This window comes from Engraulis encrasicolus, chromosome 9 (assembly GCF_034702125.1).
Source record: "Engraulis encrasicolus isolate BLACKSEA-1 chromosome 9, IST_EnEncr_1.0, whole genome shotgun sequence".
In the NCBI taxonomy this organism is placed as follows: domain Eukaryota; kingdom Metazoa; phylum Chordata; class Actinopteri; order Clupeiformes; family Engraulidae; genus Engraulis; species Engraulis encrasicolus.
Window position 1 is genome coordinate 31,898,946 of NC_085865.1, and position 19,776 is coordinate 31,918,721.

Sequence of the window (19,776 nt, forward strand, 5' to 3'; positions counted from 1 at the left end):
AAACCTAAATATCGTAGCTTCTGAAGCGCATAAAAATATGCACTCAGTTGCATTTAAACGCCAAGACCCTCATCTTTCATTAGAATGTGTTAATTTATCTCAAACAAACAGAGATTTTTAATTAAGTTGTCTCAAATCTCATGAATGAATGTTGCGTAACGCAGCTCCAGGCGCCAGGGTCAATGTTGCGCAATGCAACATCAGGCATCAATGGGTTAATGTCTGTACTTGCCAATACAGAGTACCGATACTGATACTTTTATCCTCAACATACAATCAGTGTTCGAATTACAGGGGGTACCGGGGGGGTTTGACCCCCCCAGATGGGACTAAATTACACATTTGGGGGGTACTGGAAACATTGAGGTATTGTTAAAAATCAGATGTTAAAAATGTCTTGTTACTTGTAATTTTGAACGTGTACTATGAATAACAAAATAACATGAGTTTTTGGAACACCCCCTCAATGGACTGTACCACCAGCGGACGTTTCACATCCTCGCAGTTTGAGAGTTGTCAAAACATTCGGCAGCACTCACTGATAAGCAGGGTTGGTTCTTGTGTGCGGTGAAGTCATATTACAGCTGCGAGCGAGGGGAGTCAAGGTGAAGGATCCCTGTGATTTGTGAAAGAAATATACATGAAACTAATATGATTTCAACTTTAAAGAACTGAACTTACTAACACTCAAGACAGGTGACCGCCAATTCCCTTTTCCCCACGAGAGAAAAAAAACGATAGCCCACATCGGAATTCCATCAAAGTCAACATGCACAAGGGGTCTCAGTGAAAGAGGTGGACTGCTCTAATAATCTGCACGTAGCGTACTTGATGACAGAAAATAAAGGACGAGACTCATCATGTATTTAAAGCATAATTGGAATATTATAATTTTACTAAGCAAGAAGGCGCAAATGGATTATGAGACTCCACAAACCAAGAAGGATAGCTGTGTCAAGCAAGCTGTCTAGCGAGGCAAATGGATAGCAAGCAAACTGTCTAGCGAGGCAAATGGATAGCAGCAGAAAGGTAGGAAAATGGGTTTTTACATTTTGTCCGCCGTGACAAATATCAGGAGTAATTATTATTTTGACTGTGTTAGAGAGGCCATGTCATAGCATCTAGCAGTATTTTCCATGACTAGGCTACTAGCATCTGATAGCACTTTTCAATCTCAAGAAAAGCGCACACATTACAAGCTAGCTCTGTATGGAATTTGGGAGTTGTAATTCTGATAATTTACAGCTTGATTATGTCTGTCATTGGGTTCACTTTTCTGTTTGACACGAAGTTCTTGGTTGTGTTTCCGTGGTCACTCACTACACAATGTTAGTTGCTAGTTTGCTTTTGGAAAGCCACATATAGCTGTTTTGAAGTTGGCTCGGTTTTTTTTTGTTAAGCATTGAGTGAGTTTGTTGTGCGTCTGTGCTTGTTGTTGCCAACTGTAAATTGGAGACGTTTTTGTCATCATTTGGTCCGCAAAAAGTCCGACCCCCTCGAAGCCCGGTGGATAATTCGAACACTGCATACAATGAAAATATATGCACAGCCTTGTTTTTTCTCACCTGTGACATTTGTTTATTGCATATTTAAATGTATGAGGCAGCGTTTTTTTCCCCCCCATGCTGCTTTCAAGTCAATGGAATGATGAGATGTTTCTTGTTTTGTGTAACAGTATCGGTGCCTGGTATCGTTAAGTGTTTGACGAGTATGAGTATAATGAGAAAGTATCAGGCCGATATCGATACCAATATCGGTGCATCCGTAAATGGATGGATGGATGGATGGATGGTGGTGCATGGATGGATGGATGGATGGATGGATGGATAAATAGGAGGCTGTAACCGGGCGCTGAACTTCAAGGAAGATGCATAGCACACAGTGCCCTTCAAGTAAGGAGGAGGAATGAAATGATAGATTGATGAGTGGGGGAGTAGATGGATGGATGGATTGATGGATGCGTGCATGGATGGATGGATAGGGGGATGGATGGATGGAACCGTGTGCTCCACTTCAAGTGAGCCTTGGTGTCTGCCACCAGGGCTGGATTAAGATGGCCCGGGGCTCCTAGGCTACAGGTTGCTGTAGGCCCCCACGGAAGGCAAATTTCTTCACAAAATTACATAGATGGTGTCATGATTTCAAACCAAATGTTTTCGGATTCCTCCAATTATGTGGATATGTTTTCCCCCCCCTTTGGTGAACTGGGGGGGCTTGCAGGTGGGGGGGGCTAGGCTGCAGCCATATCTAGCCTGTGTGTTAATCTGGCCCTGTCTGCCACTCAACTCCCTCCACCAGACACAACCGTTAGGAGAGGAGGGGGGATGGGTAGTTAGATCAACGTTAGGGATGAATAGTCAAGCGTGCGGGGCGTGCGGATGCATTGATGGATGAAGAGATGGATGGATATGCGTGTCCACTGTCCCCATGTATGGAAACGTGAGTCTCCACACATCAAGCCTTAATGGACCTGATCTTACCCTTCAAGTGTGAAGGAGAATCGATGCATGTGGGTGGATGATGGATGGGTGGATGGTTGAATGTGGATGACGAGTGGGTGATTAAGTAGAGATGGGTAAATGGGTGAATGGATAGCTAGAAGTGTGAATGGACAGATGAATGAAGTAATACGTTTAAATTGATAGATGGAGGGATGAATAGATGAATGGATACAGTGGGGGAGGGCAGGGGTCGGAGGTTCAGCTATTTGGAAGTGGTAAATGGATGGATAAAACACACAAAGTGCCACACACACACACACACACACACACACACACACACACACACACACACACACACACACACACACACACACACACACACACACACACACACACACACACACACGCTTGAAGTCACCAATAAGCCGTATTAAATAAAATATATAAATTAAAAATCTAATTTTATTGCATTGATTTACGTACCTCCCCAGGCCATCACACACACCATTACTTTTACAGACAGCCAAACTATTTCATTCGAGTATTGAGTAAAGCATTCAAAGTGCTTTTTATAGTATCGCCTCACATTCACACACTCACACACCGGTGGTTGGAAAGCTGTTACCCAGCTTCGGGGAACAATTTGGGCTTCAGTTTCTCAGTGTGTTACTGGGTTGAAGGGTCCTTGCCAGCAGGGCTGAACCAGGACCACAAACTGACCCGGGCATTTTTGGCATACCTATACACCAGCCCCTCACCCCCACCCCCATACTACAATTATGATGGGCTTGATGAGTCCACTGTAAATTAAGCATGTACAAACAGGCAGCCTGATCTAAATTGTGGGCCGGTCTGTAGGGGAAAATTTTAAACGAACCAAAAAAAAACAAAAAACATACAAAACAAGAGCACCAGCCCCTGATCACTGTTGGCCCATCGGGAAAATGCCCTGTATGCCAGATGACCAGTCCAGGCCTGTTTGCCAGGACACAGTGTCTGGAGGAAAAGTGGAATTGGACCCAGCAGCGCCTCTGATTTCCGACTGGCTCCTTTTCACCTGCTTGCTATGGCCTCCCAGTTTCATCAGTATCCGTGCTGCTGCAGACGCAGAGATCAAAAAGTTCCCACACCTTCACAGCCAGCTACCAGTTGAAAGTTTATTTTTCCTTAACGATGCACACCACACGCCCCAGGTTCAGAAAATGAAAAGTCGTGCCAGGTTTTTTAATTTAGTTTCTCCTCAACCAAATTCAATAACCCATCTTGATTTTAAATTGGACCTTTTAAATTAGTTAAAAGTTGGGTATGCTACGTAATTAAGAGCACAGGGAGAGAGGATGTACGAGGTAGGAGTCTTGGCATTTTATAACCTCTCTTTACCACCATGAAGTTTGACAAACTGCACATATCTGTTACAGAGAGCTCGTTAATAATGCCATCCGTGCTCTCAAATGCTGATTATAGATTCAGAGGAGTTTTCAGCCATCATCGGTATTGCATTAGAGCACAGATAATTAATCCTTCAGGAAATTAAGATGTCCACAGCATCAGCAGCATACATTATACATTTCACAAATGTTCAAATATATGCACTATGTCTGCACACTATGTGTACTTACCCGCCATTGCACAGCAAGTTAAGCAGCATACAAACTGGTAGAGTCTTGTGAAGTAGTGCTTTCACTTCCATCTTTCAGGTGCTTCAGGCAACTCGGGTGTTTAATAAGAGATGGAGAGTACGGTATGTTGGCATCGACTGCATGCTGTAGGTAGCAGCATCTTGGTGTGTTGAAAGTGAATGAGGTGATCGACTAGACTAGAGGATGTTCTTATTAACCATGCAGCCAGACACATTGCACACATAACGGTACATACACACCAAGATATTCGCGTTCGCTTAATGTGTCCGGGAGCATCGCAAGTCCGAGAGGTTCGTGGGCTGCCTTTCACACTGCACAGTCAGCGTCCACGTTCTATCCACGGGCAGCAGTCATTCATTTTCAATGGAAGCCGCCCATTGAACCCGGACGTCTGCGCAGGAAAATAGACTCGAGTTCTATTTCGGACCGGACATGCGCCGCGCTTACACTGCGCTCCTGTGTGCAAGGCATGATCTGTTTACATGTATTCTAACTGTTTCGGACTGATACTGGACACGTTCAGTGGACGTTAAGTGGACGTCCGTGCTTACGGTGTGTATGCACCCAGGGGCGTATCCAGGACATTTTTACTAGGGTGGCCAAGATGACACACAAATATAGTCTGAGGTGGCCATGGAATCATGGAATTATATACACATACGGGGGTCCTCCCACACAGAAAATGTTGCATTTATTCTATGCTATTTCCTGCATTTTAAAGAAAAGCACCAGTGAACTTCAAATACAATATTTTGTAGTAGTATAAAAATATATATTTATATATATAAAAAAAAATATATATATATATATATAGTATTGAAATGTTCTATGTTTAGGTCTTTGTTTTCTATGTACGTATTCACAGAAATTAAAGATAAATGCACACACATATCCTCATTAAGTTATTTTAATGTGCCAGGCTTTTAATTGAAAGTGCAGTGTAATCTGGTTAAATGCTATGCATTCACATATAAATATGCATAATTCGCCCATTTTTAAATAACTGAAGTATGAGAGAGTAGACACCAACTTCATGAATGACATCTGAACCTGACATACCATGCTCAGTAGGTGGAGATCCAGACAACACAGATTCACAGTCCGTCTCCTCCTCCTCCTCCAAATGTGGCTGGTCAACTGTGGTAATACAAGGATAGTTTAAAATGACAGACAGACAGACAGACAGACAGACAGACAGGTCCATGCACATATACATATAATACAAATCTTTAGTTAATCATCTTCTGTCTCAACATTTGTCAGCTGTTAAACCCTTTAATGCATGGCGTTATACCTTTGTCGTTACCAGAGTTACCATAGTGTATTACTAAAGACCCTGTGTTATGTAGTGTGGCACTATGACAGAACCTTTTTGATGACAATAACAGTATTCCACTGGTTGAGCGGTGTGCATGAAAGGGCTACATTTAACTAATTCAAACTTTCCATGCACAACCTACCATCTTGTATTGGGGTAGTGGACTGCTCATCAACACTATCCCTAGGCTGCTGGCTTGTGTGGGCATCTGCACTGGTGCTGGTACTGGCTGTAGCTGACTCTGACTCTTTTTTTTTCTTGATAAAGAAGCTCTCAATATCGTTTCTTCTCTTCATCTTAATGTCACTCACTGGAGGAAATGTAATCAAATCAATGCAACCAATTAATCATTCAATCAACTCACTTCTAAGCATAGTAACTGGCTACAATATCAGAGGGATTATTGTCGAATTGGCAGAGTACACATGTTGTGTTCATGAGTTTTGTGTTCGTGGTTGTGGTTCCCCTTAGAGTAACAACTTTGACTTCATTCAACAATGTCCGAATACAAAAACAAAAAAACCTATATTATTGATGTTGACAGTGTCAGATGTCAAAGCAGTGGCATATGGTTTTAACAAAGAAATTACATGACGTGAATTTCAAGTCTGAGGCGCCGTCGGCCTGCAAGGCAATTACAGCTGGCTGATTCTAAAGCCGTGGCTGCAGGGTTTTAGCAAAGAAATTACATGACGTGAATTTCGTTGGTGAACAAACTCACATCTGTACCATGATTTTGTGTGCGTGACGATTTATTTTCGCTACGTTTGAACAAAAGGATTACGATATATTGACATTTGAGGTCAAATACAGGTATGTAGGCCTACCGCAAATGTAGCTATTGGGGGGGGAGTCATACTCTGAAGTGGACTAGTGCTGTGGGTTTAGGCAACACATCTGTGACTGATGTGAACTTGCTTACTCTAAAGAGGCAGAGGTGCTCTTTACTATGACTTACTCCGACTTTATTTAAGTTTGATTTAAACTCCAAGAAAAGTCAAGACAATCAAAGAAGCAAAGGAGAAGCTTCTCACTGAGAGAAGGCATCACAACAATCATAGTCCAGCTTAGCATTAGTTCATTTCAGGTACTGACGTCTGCCTACCGATCCTGACTGTAGATAACAACCGACTACCCTTTCCAATGTGTGGCCAATGGGCCAATGCTATCCATGGCATGTCCCTATCCAAACGTTTTCATATTAAACTATCCTGTTATCAACAAAAAAATAAACTGACGTGCACGTTAGGATTGTGCTGTGCTACTAACTTGGTTTGCAGCTGCCACAACACTAACTTGCTCTCATTTAGTCATGTTGTTGTTTCGTGTAGCTATCTCGTATTTTGGCTCTTCCTGGCTGCTAATACTTGCATAAAGTTTTCAAAATTAGGTTTTCCAACACATTCAGACAACCAACAAATCATTAAATTGCCATACCTTAATGTCCAAATTAGACTGTCCAGGCAGTTAGTGGATGCGGTCTCTCGTGAAGGAACGGCAGGTGACAGTGCTCCTCGCATCGCGCATCGCTGGTGCGGGTTGCCAGATCTTTCACGATAAATAAGCGACTTATAGGGGCAGCAGGCGACACGCAGTGGTCATCTCGTGTAAGCCTACTGATCAGAAAATCAGCCTTGTGCAGCATCATCCAACGACTGTCGTGTTAGTTTAAAGTGTAAAACTGACCCTAGATCTGTCAGCCAGCGATAACCATGGATTGACAGTTTTCTCTTGTTTGTTATTGGTTGACGAACTTGAATGATTACCTGATAATTACCTATTATTGGTCTTATACTGTTGTTAATTATTGTATATTTATTTATTTGTTTTTAAAAATATATTTTTTAATTAATTAATTGTCGAATCAAGGGTGGCCAGTAGGGTGGACAATAGCGTCCCAGGGGTGGCCCTGGCCACCCCCTGCCCCCCCCTAGAATCGCCAGTGTATGCACCGTAACACACAAACTACAAACAAGATGGCTCGCTGCCAGGAATGTGTAAACAAGCTCATGGTGATTTGGCCTCCGATCTGATCTGACTTCCCTGTCTAATGGATCAAATTAGTTTCCTCCTTTAATTACTTGCGGTGTGTGTGTGTGTGTGTGTGTGTGTGTGTGTGTGTGTGTGTGTGCGCGCGCTTGTGTGCTTGTGTGTGTGTGTGTGTGTGTGTGTGTGTGCTTGTGTGTGTGTGCGCTTGTGTGTGTGATTGACTTTGAACTTGAGGCCACTAGTGCTCTGTGTACTACCAATGGTGCATGCGCCCAGTGAGGAAAAGCAGATAATGTGTTCTGATTGGTCGAGGGTGTGACACCCTGCCCCCTGTGGCCCTGTGGGATTGGCTGGGGCAGAAGATGGGCGTGTGGATCAATGAGCTTGACATTGGTGCTCTCGGCCTTCTCCATCTCTGTTCTCCTTATTGGCTCTTGTCAGACAGGTCCCTCTTACCCTCCTCATGGGCATTTCTGTCTTTATTCTCTCTTGTCTCAACTTACCTTTTCTCTACTCCTCCCTTCACAGTTAATGTTGCAAACAGGAAGAATTCCACTGCACCATTTTCAGTTCTCTTCTATTCTGTTCTGTTCCCTTCTCTTTGTTCTTCTCTCTTCTAGTCTTACATTCGGTCTCATGTCTTCTCTCATCTCCTCTGTCACCTCCTATCACCTTCTCCTCCTTACTTCTTCTTTTCCCCTCTGTCCTCGTATCCTCATTCCCCTCTCTGTCTCCTCTCTCTATCCTCTCTGTGTGTCTCAGTGGATGAGGGGGAATGCCCAGGCGCCCTAACTGGGCTTTGATACAGTACGTAGCTGGCTATCAGCCCCTTCCATCTGCAGGGGGATGTGGATGGCACCGTCTCACATGACCATGGCCTGGCAGAAACTTTATTCTATTCTTGGACCTTCTCTTCTCTTCTCTTCTCTTCTCTTCTCTTCTCTTCTCTTCTCTTCTCTTCTCTTCTCTTCTCTTCTCTTCTCTTCTCTCCTCTTCTCTCCTCTCCTCTTCTCTCCTCTCCTCTCCTCTCCTCTCCTCTCCTCTCCTCTCCTCTCCTCTCCTCTCCTCTCCTCTCCTCTCCTCTCCTCTAGCCTTCTGTTCGCTTATCGCCTTCTTCCACTTTATCTGTCTTCTGTCCCCTTTCTGTCCTCCATGTGTCCCAGTAGACCAGGGGTGGAGGGAGGGGAGTCCCCAGGAGCAGAGCTAGGCTTGGATAGCCTCGCTGGCTCACTGCCGCGACCATCCGTCTGTCTGTCTGCAAGCCTTTGTGGATGGCACCGTCTCACATGACGCCCTGGCTGGTGCTTCTTTTAGACCCCAAGGCCGGCTGCTTGGCGGTGGCTGGTTGGCTGGCTGGCTGGCTGGCAGGCGCACTGGGCTGGCTGGGGCTGGGGCTGGGGCTGGGGCTGGGGCTGGGGCTGGGGCTGGGGCTGGGGCTGGGGCTGGGGCTGGGGCTGGGGCTGGCTTGGGTGCTCACTGCAGCAGTGTGCGGAGCTTGAGCTCGGCTGACCCAGTTTCACACCCCTCCGGTGCTGCCTTGTGTGCTTGTGGGGTTTTTATTTCTTTCTGCTTGTGCTGATGCCACGGCACACTAAAAGGGGAACTGATTTGGAGAAAAGCTCACAGTGGAGCCACCAGACCCAAATGTCTTAACCTCGACTTGCTCAACACAACACAAAGATGTTGTTTTGCGGATTTAACGGCTGAAAGATGATCTCTGGCAAAGTGTTGCCTGGAGTTCAGTCTGGGACAGTAGGGTACACATTCAGCATGTTCTAGCCACTAGTCATGATAGTTTAAATTTTGAAATGCGTTTAGGATTCCAGGAGTGGAATTTTGTCTTGCTTTTTGACCTGAGATCTACACTGTAAAGTCACATAGCTTTGCGTTTGTAGCAAATAAATAATCAGCTACATAAGGTGTGGAGTGAGTTTTGGTAAGCCCTATCGTTTGGCAGCACCTCAAGACACTTCATTACATTATCTAATTACATTACATTGCAAATCAGCCTCGCAGGCACTTTTATCTACACTGCCTGAAAATGAATTACAGCTACAGAGACGGTCTCCGGGGCTAGAAGCCCTACTCAAGGGCACCCCAGCCGGGAATATGTGTGCAAGACAGTTCTGCTCTATAAAAAGGCAGTAACTATCTGTTTTGTTAAAACTACAGACCTCTTTGGTCTTATGACTACATCCAGGTCCTCTTCCAATTAACTTTTGAAGTAGTAAAGTGTCTGCGCACTGAAATCCTGGTTCTAAATCATTTTAATAGCTGAAAGCTTGGTTATTGCAGATATTTCGCTTCACGATTTACAGTGTTTTCAGGCCGGGCACCTTTTCATTGTGAGTGTGTGGTGTACCGCAACTCGTTCAGTGTCCTCTCCTAAATCACCATTATGTATACCATTCTCATCACTATACAAATTGGTTATTAGAGGATGGCAATCTTGAGATGAATATCTCGTTTTCGAGAGGGTCCTCACTATCTAGGCATACAATATAACTGCATGGGGAAGTAGGCCCTATAACAACTTCAAAGGTATTTTTCGGAGTTTTCTCAGTTTGAGTGATTCCTTCACTTGGTCTTTGTAGGACACTGTGCCCCTTATTCTTGTATTCACCCATATATTTACTGTTCAAAGCAATATAACATGCAATCGTCTGGTCTCAACATCCCCAGACACTATTCCCCAGGCCAGTTTTTAACACACCTTATTTTAAGCAGAGTTGATGTATGTGCTAGCTGTACCTGTACAGTCTAGCTCACTGTTTTGCACAGTACGGCTGCATTTATTTTTATTCCCTTACTTTTTTTTTATTTCCACCCACATACCGGTACTTAGTGGCAAATAAAGTAGAACCCACAATCCTCTGATTCGAACATCCCCAGGCTCTATTCCATGGGCCAGTTTTATCTCCGCTTATTTTAAGCAGTTTCATGATTTATTTGCTAGTGGTGCCTCGCCTCTATGTATTGTGGACTGTAGGGCCACTTGGTGTTGAATTATTGCGGTTTCCACCCACATATTTACTGATTAAAGAAATAGAACCTGCAACCCACACACTACTCCGTCCATGGGCCAGTTTTATCGCAGCTTATTTTAAGCTGTGTTGATGATGTATGTGCCAGCTATGCCTGTACTGGCTAGCTAGCTGTTGTGGACATCAGCAGAGCGGCCGGGTGATTTGTCTTCCCGTGTATGGCGCGACATGGCTGCTCTATATGCTTCATCATCCCCAAGGTCACAGTGAAGATGACTGATGGGCTCTGGCTATTGATTGGTTGGGTCTGGCCCTGACATCTCGCTGTAGTGGCAATCCCTTCCCTTCCCTTCCCTTGACTTTTTTGATTACTGCATAGGCCACAGATGCCTTCTCTAGAATGTCAATTAACTTTTTATGTCGGCGCTTCTAGAATTTAGTGGCCTGTTTTTGACCATAGTTGACCATGTGTCATTCCACCAAGTACATAGTGTTCTTAGAATGAAGCTGACCTACTGTATATAACTGGATTTGAGACAGTGTGAATGCCAAATGATGAATGACTGGTGTTGAAGTGCTCGCTGACTTCTGTCATGCTGCTGTTGAAGTCAAACCCAAAGTGATTTTGCCATGACCTCTTTCACCTCCCATAATTACATCCCAAGTACGTAAGGACTCAAAGACTGCTACAGCAACCCAAATCCATTTTTTTTTTCAACAAAAAGCAATCTTTTCAATTACATAAACCAAAGTTAATTGTAAGTAAGCTGGAGGGATTATAGGGATTGGTACGCACGGGAGTCTGAGTTCAGTGAAAACAGCGGTAAATACTGAAAGTTATGATGAGCCATTTTGAAAACAGCATGGTGGAAGGAGAGAAAACTGTGTAGATTATGGAGAGGAAAAGGAAAGAATGAAGGAGAGAACTCTGTGGAGGGATGGTGGGAAGAAGGAGAGAACACTCTGTAGGAATGGAGGGAAGAAAGAAGGAAGGAATGAAGGTATGTAGCAGCAGGAATGCCACACATGTGCCAGAGAGTGAGGAAATCCAGACACCTCATATATCCACCTCCTTCAAGGAAAATGTTTATTTATGCAGCGTGTAGAGGTCCAACCTGCTCACGTTGTGCACGTTGTGATAGGTGAGCGCTGTGGGAGCATTTGTCATAAGGCAATCTGAGATTGTTTAAAATGGCAGCCTTAACATAATGCTTTCAGGATTTTAAATCCTCACAATTTTGGATGGTCTTCGACTTCATTCTGTGGACACAGCGTGATTTCAACATACGTATCTGAAGTATTGTCAACTTTCGATTTTGCAATGGAAAGCAGACTTTCTGATTGAAGTTGTCAATAAAGAAAATGCCACTTTATGTCCTGCAAAAACTGGCCGTTGAAAACGCTTCAAGTCTGTTGGGCCATGCTGTGTCCATGGTATAGTGTATAGTATAAATGTATAGGAATTAGTCGGTGCAGTGTGGTACAAGAGCACACTGGTCACCTTGGATCTAATTCCCATGGTGTAGCCTTCCGCTTCTTCTTAAAGCGCTTGATTGGGATTAGCTGCAATGACATTCCAAGCTGCCATTATAAAGTGAGTATAACCTCACAGGCCATTATACAGTGAGTATAACCTCACAGCTTGGCCTCTTCACATTCCATTAGAAAGTTCCATATTACTCCACAGCCCAACTCGATTAAAAGAACCGGTGGAAAGTAGCACTCCACGGACATGATTTGTTTGTTGTTGCGGCCTGTGTCTGTTACCTAACAACCATTCTGTGAAAGAGCTATATTTTTCCAGACGTTTGTGGCCACTGTGGTCAATAAATGAATTACCCTGTCACTTCTTTATTTAACAGTGCATTGACAATATAATTTGGAGACCATTTTAGACGTTTCACATGAATCTATTTCAACAGTTTTAGAGAAGCAATAAACCCATAAGCAATACACATGGTGTCCGACCACGAGAGTCATCTTTGGTGATAATAATAACACTTTTTATTTGGAAGTGCCTCTCTGAGCACCCAAGGTCACTGTACAACATTAAACACAGCAGTAAAAAAAAACCTGACACCATAAAACACAAACCGTTAAATGAAGAAGCCTCAATAAAGTCAGATATTATAAAACTCTGAGAAAAGTGAAGAAGAGGAGGGACATGGGCATGTAACCGAGTAGTCGGAGTAAGTGAGCTAACCATAGGTAACCGTTTTATAAAGACAATTACCCAAAGCAATGTCCTTTTGTTTGTCATGAGTACAGGTATCCCTCCGCTACCGGTGTGTGAATGTGTCTTTGAAAGGGTGAATGTGAGGCATACACTGTAAAGCACTTTGAGGGGTCGAGCAATGTAGAAAAGTGTGCTACTATAAAGATGCAGTCCATTCACTACTGGGGTCAATGACGTTTTACAGTAGCACTAGCACGTCAGGGGCGTGCAACCATAGCTAATGCCACTATTGCGTGGAAGACATTTATTAATTTTGGTTTTTAGTGAATTATCTAGGAAGCAGATTCACGGCAGTATTAATTAATTAATGACCAATTACTAATTCATTTATGGGCATTAGCTGTGGTTGTACCACCTGACGTCTTGAGCCCCAAAACACTCCGTTGACTCACTTACTTAACTCCTCTTGTTTGTGATGTGTGCAGGTCTCCATGATGGTGGTCATCTTAGTTAACCATTAGAAAAAGTTAGAAAAGTGTCCTACCATGGGTCTAACGGTAGGGCACTGGGCTGCTACGCCGGCGCCCGGGTTCGATTCCGGCCCGGGTCCTTTGCCGATCCTTCCCCATCTCTCTCCTCACTCATTTCCTGTCCAATCTCTCACTGTCCTATAAAAAAAGTTATAAAAGTAATACAACAAAAGCAAAATCCTTGTGTTTTGCCCCTTACCTCTCCTTACACCTCCATCCATGGCTGAAGTGCCCTTGAACAAAGCACCTAACCCCACATTGCTCCAGGGACTGTAACCAATACCCTGAAAAATAATAGTTGTAAGTCGCTTTGAACAAATGAAAGCGTCAGCTAAGTGAAATGTAATGTAATGTAATGTGTTTGTGGTGTGTGCAGGTCTCCCACCATGGCAGGGGGTCTGTTTGCCATGGACCGGCGCTACTTCAACGAGCTGGGCCAGTACGACAGTGGCATGGACATCTGGGGAGGAGAGAACCTGGAGATCTCCTTCAGGGTAAGGAGACGCACACACCATGCATGTACACGCACATACACACACACACACACACACACACACGCACACATGTACGGACATGCACACGTACACACACACACACATGGACACACTTGGAGATACGGATACATTGACACACACAGCCACACACACACACACGGACGCACACGGACGCACACGCACACGCACACGCACACATGCACGGACGTACACATGGAAACACATGGAGACACGGACACATGGACACACACAGAGCCACTTGGACACGGCTACACATAGACACGGACATACACAGTTAGACTGACAGGCTCACGCACAAACACACACTTGCGCAGGCAGACTCACACACACACACTGGACACACACACACACAGACTCACACTTGCACATCCAAGTCCCAAAGCCAGGGCTTATCCAGGCTCATCCTGCGGCTAAAACACTGAGCCCAATCCACACATAGACTTAACACACCCAGAAACACAAACATACTGTGCAGAAGGTCTCATGCAGACTATGCATATTTGTTATGACATTACAGCGTGTTATGGTACTGTATATATTTTGTGACTAACTTCTTGTTGCGTTTTGTAAACCACAGAACATTATTTGAGCTATCACACAACTATCTGAACAGACGTACGTAACCAGGGCCGGTTCTAGTCAGTTTGGTGCCCTAGGAGGGCAACCTCCTTGCCTCCTTTTTATAGACGATAAATACTCAGCAATAATAGTAAGCATACATCTGATCTAGCCCAGAGTTCACGTTTTATTTTGCTTGACATTCTAATTCTATTTTGAGTTGGAATTTGGTGCATTACTATGGTGCCCCCAAAACGTTTGGTGCCCCATTCGATCGCCTATGTTAGCCTATCCCTAGCGCCGGCCCTGAATGTACCTATTAACACCATACGAACAGACAGAAAGCAATCTCTCTGCAGTCCACACACGCACACACACACACGCCCCTCTAACTCTAACGGCTGTCAGTCCTCGGCATCCCCGGCTCGCAGACCCGGCCAGCAAGTCGCTGTAGTTACAGGGCTTTTTGTTTTTGTTTTGGATCATTTGGCCCGGAGCAATCCCCTCATTACCCCCGCGCTGGCTTGCAGCGCTCCGAATCAAATAAAAACCCACTCCACCGCACTGCCAAGGGCAAGACATGCAAGCCACTGAAACTTACTTTCAGCATCCTGTTCCGCGCTCCTCGCTTTGCTGCTTAGAAACTGTGTGTGTGTGTGTGTGTGTGTGTGTGTGTGTGTGTGCGTGTGCGTGTGCGTGTGCGTGTGCGTGTGCGTGTGCGTGTGCGTGTGCGTGTGCGCGTGCGTGCGTGCGTGCGTGCGTGCGTGCGTGCGTGCGTGCGTGCGTGCGTGCGTGCGTGCGTGCGTGTCTGTGTCTGTGTCTGTGTGTATGCTTGTGTCTGTGTGTGTTTGTGTTCCTGTAATTGGGCATACAGACAGAGCACAAATTTCTGTAGGAATGAAAGGTGTGTGTGTGTGTGTGTGTGTGTGTATGCGTGTGTGCATGTGTGTATATTTGCCAGCGTGTGTTTAATACACGCTGGTTTCGGTGCTTCGGTCCGACGAGCTGGGATAAGCCCAGGCTTTAACACTCACATCACACATCATATTTCCCCTGCTCTTATTTTCTATTCAATCCCGTTTGCTCTGAAAGAGACGAGAAAAAAAAACCTTGAGATGTTCCCGCTGCTATTCAGGAAATGTCGCATTGGCACACAATCACAGACGTGCAATCACAGAGGAAGGCTCACGCAGGCAAACGTGCACACACACACACACACACACACACACACACACACACACACACACACACACACACACACACACACACACACACACACACACACACACACACACACACACACACACACAGACACAGACAGACAGATTGGCTCTTTAGAATGTACTGTAACATTTCTCCATCACTTTCTTTCAGTATCACACACACACACACAGACACACACACACACACACAGACACAGACAGACAGATTGGCTCTTTAGAATGTACTGTAACATTTCTCCATGGGCGTAATTTTAGGGGGGGATGGTGGGGACATGTCCATACCACTTTTGAGATAAACCTAGCTTGTCCCCATCACTTTTTCACAAATATAATGCAAAAACAGCATATCCGGACAATTTGCCATTAAAATGTCCCCACCACTTTTCGAGCCAAACCTACACCTTTGCATTTCTCCATCACTTTCTTTCAGTATCACACACACACACACACACACACACACACACACACACACACACACACACACACACACACACACACACACACACACACACACACACACACACACACACACACACACACACACACACACACTCAGATCAGTACTTTATGTCGTGTAATAGCCAGTATGTTCTACTAGTTGTAGGACGGGGGGGAGATGTATATGTATACTCTCCTACAGTACTTTACTGTACTCTACTGTAAGAGACGGTGGCAAGTTGAGCGATCAGCAAAACCTGATGAGGGATTCATTTCAGATCTGCAGAAGGAGCAGAGCTGCACAAACACGTTACCCTGGAGAATCATAATGCAGCAGCTTTTACTGGAACACCGACAACACACACACATGTGCACGCGCACACACACAGATACACAAGCGCAGACACGCACGCACACACACACACAGATACATACACGCACACACGCAGACTCACACACACACACACACACACACACACACACACACACACACACACACACACACAGACACACACACACACACATGTGTGCGCGCGCCGCGCACACACACAGACATGCACACCGACTCACGCACACACACATGCACACACACAGATGACACATTCTTCATGATTGTATTCTCTTTGCTTTCTCTCTATGTCTCTCTTTCTTTTTGGAACGCATACACACAATCTCAGATGCATATGCCTGCACGCACACACGCACGCACACACACACACACACACACACGCACGCACACACACACACACACACACACACACCCCGTCTCCCATCGCCTTATGCTGCATGGCTGGCTTTTAATAGTGCCCTGGAGCACTCCTGTGAGAGCTCTCTCTCTCACTCACACACACGCACACATACACACTCGCACCCACACTTACTCCGTTCACAAACCCTATGCAATAAAGCTCGGGGCTGACACACACACACACACACACACATGCGCACTCACACTTGCTCCGTTCTCAAACCCTATGCCAGTGGTTTTCAAAGTGGGGGCCGGGGACCACGAGGGGGTGCTAGGGGGGCCGCAGCAGGTTGGCAGGAGAAGTATAGCAAAACAAAATAATTATTTGAATGAATGAAAATCACTAATGTGCACCAATATTCCCATTGGTTAAGAACTAAATAATAGACTATTGCATCTCTGAAAAGTGGGGCACCGACCAACAGACAGACAATTGTTGTGGAAGGGGTTGCACGGTAAAAAATAGCGGCGCACGACCCGCTTAAGGGGGGCCTCGGCTGGAATCTACCGGTATATGGGGGGCCTTGTCATGGTAAAGTTTGGAAACCCCTGCCCTATGCAATAAAGCTTGGGGCTGACACACCCTCCAAAGAGAATCTCTCTCTCTCTCACACACATACACACATACACACACACACACATACACTCACACACACACACACACACACACACACACACACACACACACACACACACACACACACACACACACACACACACACACACACACACACACACACACACACACACACACACACACACACACACACAGTAAGAGCCAAGAGTCTGCGTGTTGGCTGCAATAAAGCCCTTGCCTGACACCCTGAGAGGAGGGGGGATCGGGGATCGGGGATCAGAGGCTGTGGCTGCGTTCCCTAGTCTTAGCAGCTCTCATTTGAGGACAACGCAGAGGAGCTGAAACTCTCTTGTCTGCCTGTCTCTCTTGGGGTGCTCTGTGTTACACATACACTCACACACTCTAACACACCAGGCTTGTACGAAATTCCGAATTGGATGAATTTGAATTCAAAGTAATGCCATAATACGAACACTAGGTGGTGGTGTTCTATGTACTCTCAATGGGTGGTGTAGCTTAAATTCAAAGAAATTCAAGGTAATGACACCACATAGTGTTCGTATTATGCCATTACTTTGAGTTCAAATTCATCCAATTCTGAATTTCGTACAAGCCTGCTGTAGACATGCATGCAAGCATGTTTACGCACACGCACGCACGCACGCACGCACGCACGCACGCACGCACGCACGCACACACCCACTAGACTAGGTGCACAGGCTCCAGCACATACACCTGTGTAAAGCAAGAGAGCTTTACTTTGTTCTGTACAATACACCATTCCCTGTAGCAGTGTTTCTCAACCTTTTTTTAAGACGAGGCACCCAACAAGCCGTAACATGGCATCGCATCCGATACCAAACAAGCTTTAAAAAGTAACAGACGTCACACGACCTACGTTCGAAGTTGCAGCAGACTGGGGTGACCTATATACTTTATTGTGCGTAAATGACAGATTCCACTGACTAACATGAACTTATCAATTTAGACAAATATGTATTATATTACATCATTTATTTACCAGCCACGTTTCCGCGGCACCCCTGAGGAGGGCCTGCGGCACCCCTGAGGAGGGCCTGCGGCACCCCAGGGTGCCCCGGCACCCCTGATGAGAAACACTGCCCTATATTATGTGATTGTGTGCAGCCTCCCGCACCCCTGTACAGAGGAGACCAGTGGCGATGGAGAGACCATTTTTATTGGTTAAGACACACACACACACACCCACACACACACCCACACACACACACACACACACACACACACACACACACAAACACACACACACACACACACAGACACACACACACACACACAGACACAGACAGACAGATTGGCTCTTTAGAATGTACTGTAACATTTCACCATGGGCGTAATTTTAGGGGGGGATGGTGGGGACATGTCCATACCACTTTTGAGATAAACCTAGCTTGTCCCCATCACTTTTTCACAAATATAATGCAAAAACAGCATATCCGGACAATTTGCCATTAAAATGTCCCCACCACTTTTCGAGCCAAACCTACACCTTTGCATTTCTCCATCACTTTCTTTCAGTATCACACACACACACACACACACACACACACACACACACACACACACACACACACACACACACACACACACACACACACACACACACACACACACACACACACACACACACTCAGATCAGTACTTTACGTCGTGTAATAGCCAGTATGTTCTACTAGTTGTAGGACGGGGGAGAGATGTGTGTGTGCACTCTCCTACAGTACTTTACTGTACTCTACTGTAAGAGACGGTGGCAAGTTGAGCGATCAGCAAAACCTGATGAGGGATTCATTTCAGATCTGCAGAAGGAGCAGAGCTGCAGAAACACGTTACCCTGGAGAATCATAATGCAGCAGCTTTTACTGGAACACTGACAACACACACACACACACGTGCACGCGCACACACACAGATACACAAACGCACACACACACACACACACAGATACATACACGCTCTCATGCACACACACACACACAGATACATACACGCTCTCATGCACACACACACACACACACAGACACACACACACACACATGTGTGCGCGCGCCGCGCACACACACAGACATGCACACCGACTCACGCACACACACATGCACACACACAGATGACACATTCTTTGTGATTGAATTCCCTTTGCTTTCTCTCTATGTCTCTCTTTCTTTTTGGCATGCATACACACAATCTCAGATGCATATGCCTGTATACACACCCCACGCACGCACGAACACACACACCAACACACGCACGCACACACACACACACACCCACACCCCTTCTCCCATCGCCTTATGCTGCATGGCTGACTTTTAATAGTGCCCTGGAGCACTCCTGTGAGAGCTCTCTCTCTCACTCAGACACACACACGCACCCACACTTACTCCGTTCACAAACCCTATATGCAATAAAGCTCGGGGCTGACACACACACACATGCGCACTCACACTTGCTCCGTTCTCAAACCCTATGCCAGTGGTTTTCAAAGTGGGGGCCGGGGACCGCGAGGGGGTGCTAGGGGGGCCGCGGCAGGTTGGCAGGAGAAGTATAGCAAAACAAAATAAATATTTGAATGAATGAAAATCACTAATGTGCACCAATATTCC

At 45.5% G+C, this 19,776-nt stretch overlaps 1 protein-coding gene across 1 annotated transcript in view; it reads left to right on the forward strand.

The window, feature by feature from the left end:
- Nucleotides 1-19,776, forward strand: part of galnt11 (UDP-N-acetyl-alpha-D-galactosamine:polypeptide N-acetylgalactosaminyltransferase 11 (GalNAc-T11)) — an 83,895-nt gene that overhangs the window by 36,933 nt on the left and 27,186 nt on the right. The window contains exon 7 of the mRNA XM_063206929.1: nt 13,455-13,572. Coding sequence (XP_063062999.1) covers nt 13,455-13,572 — 118 coding nt within the window. The remainder of the gene's footprint in view (nt 1-13,454; nt 13,573-19,776) is intronic.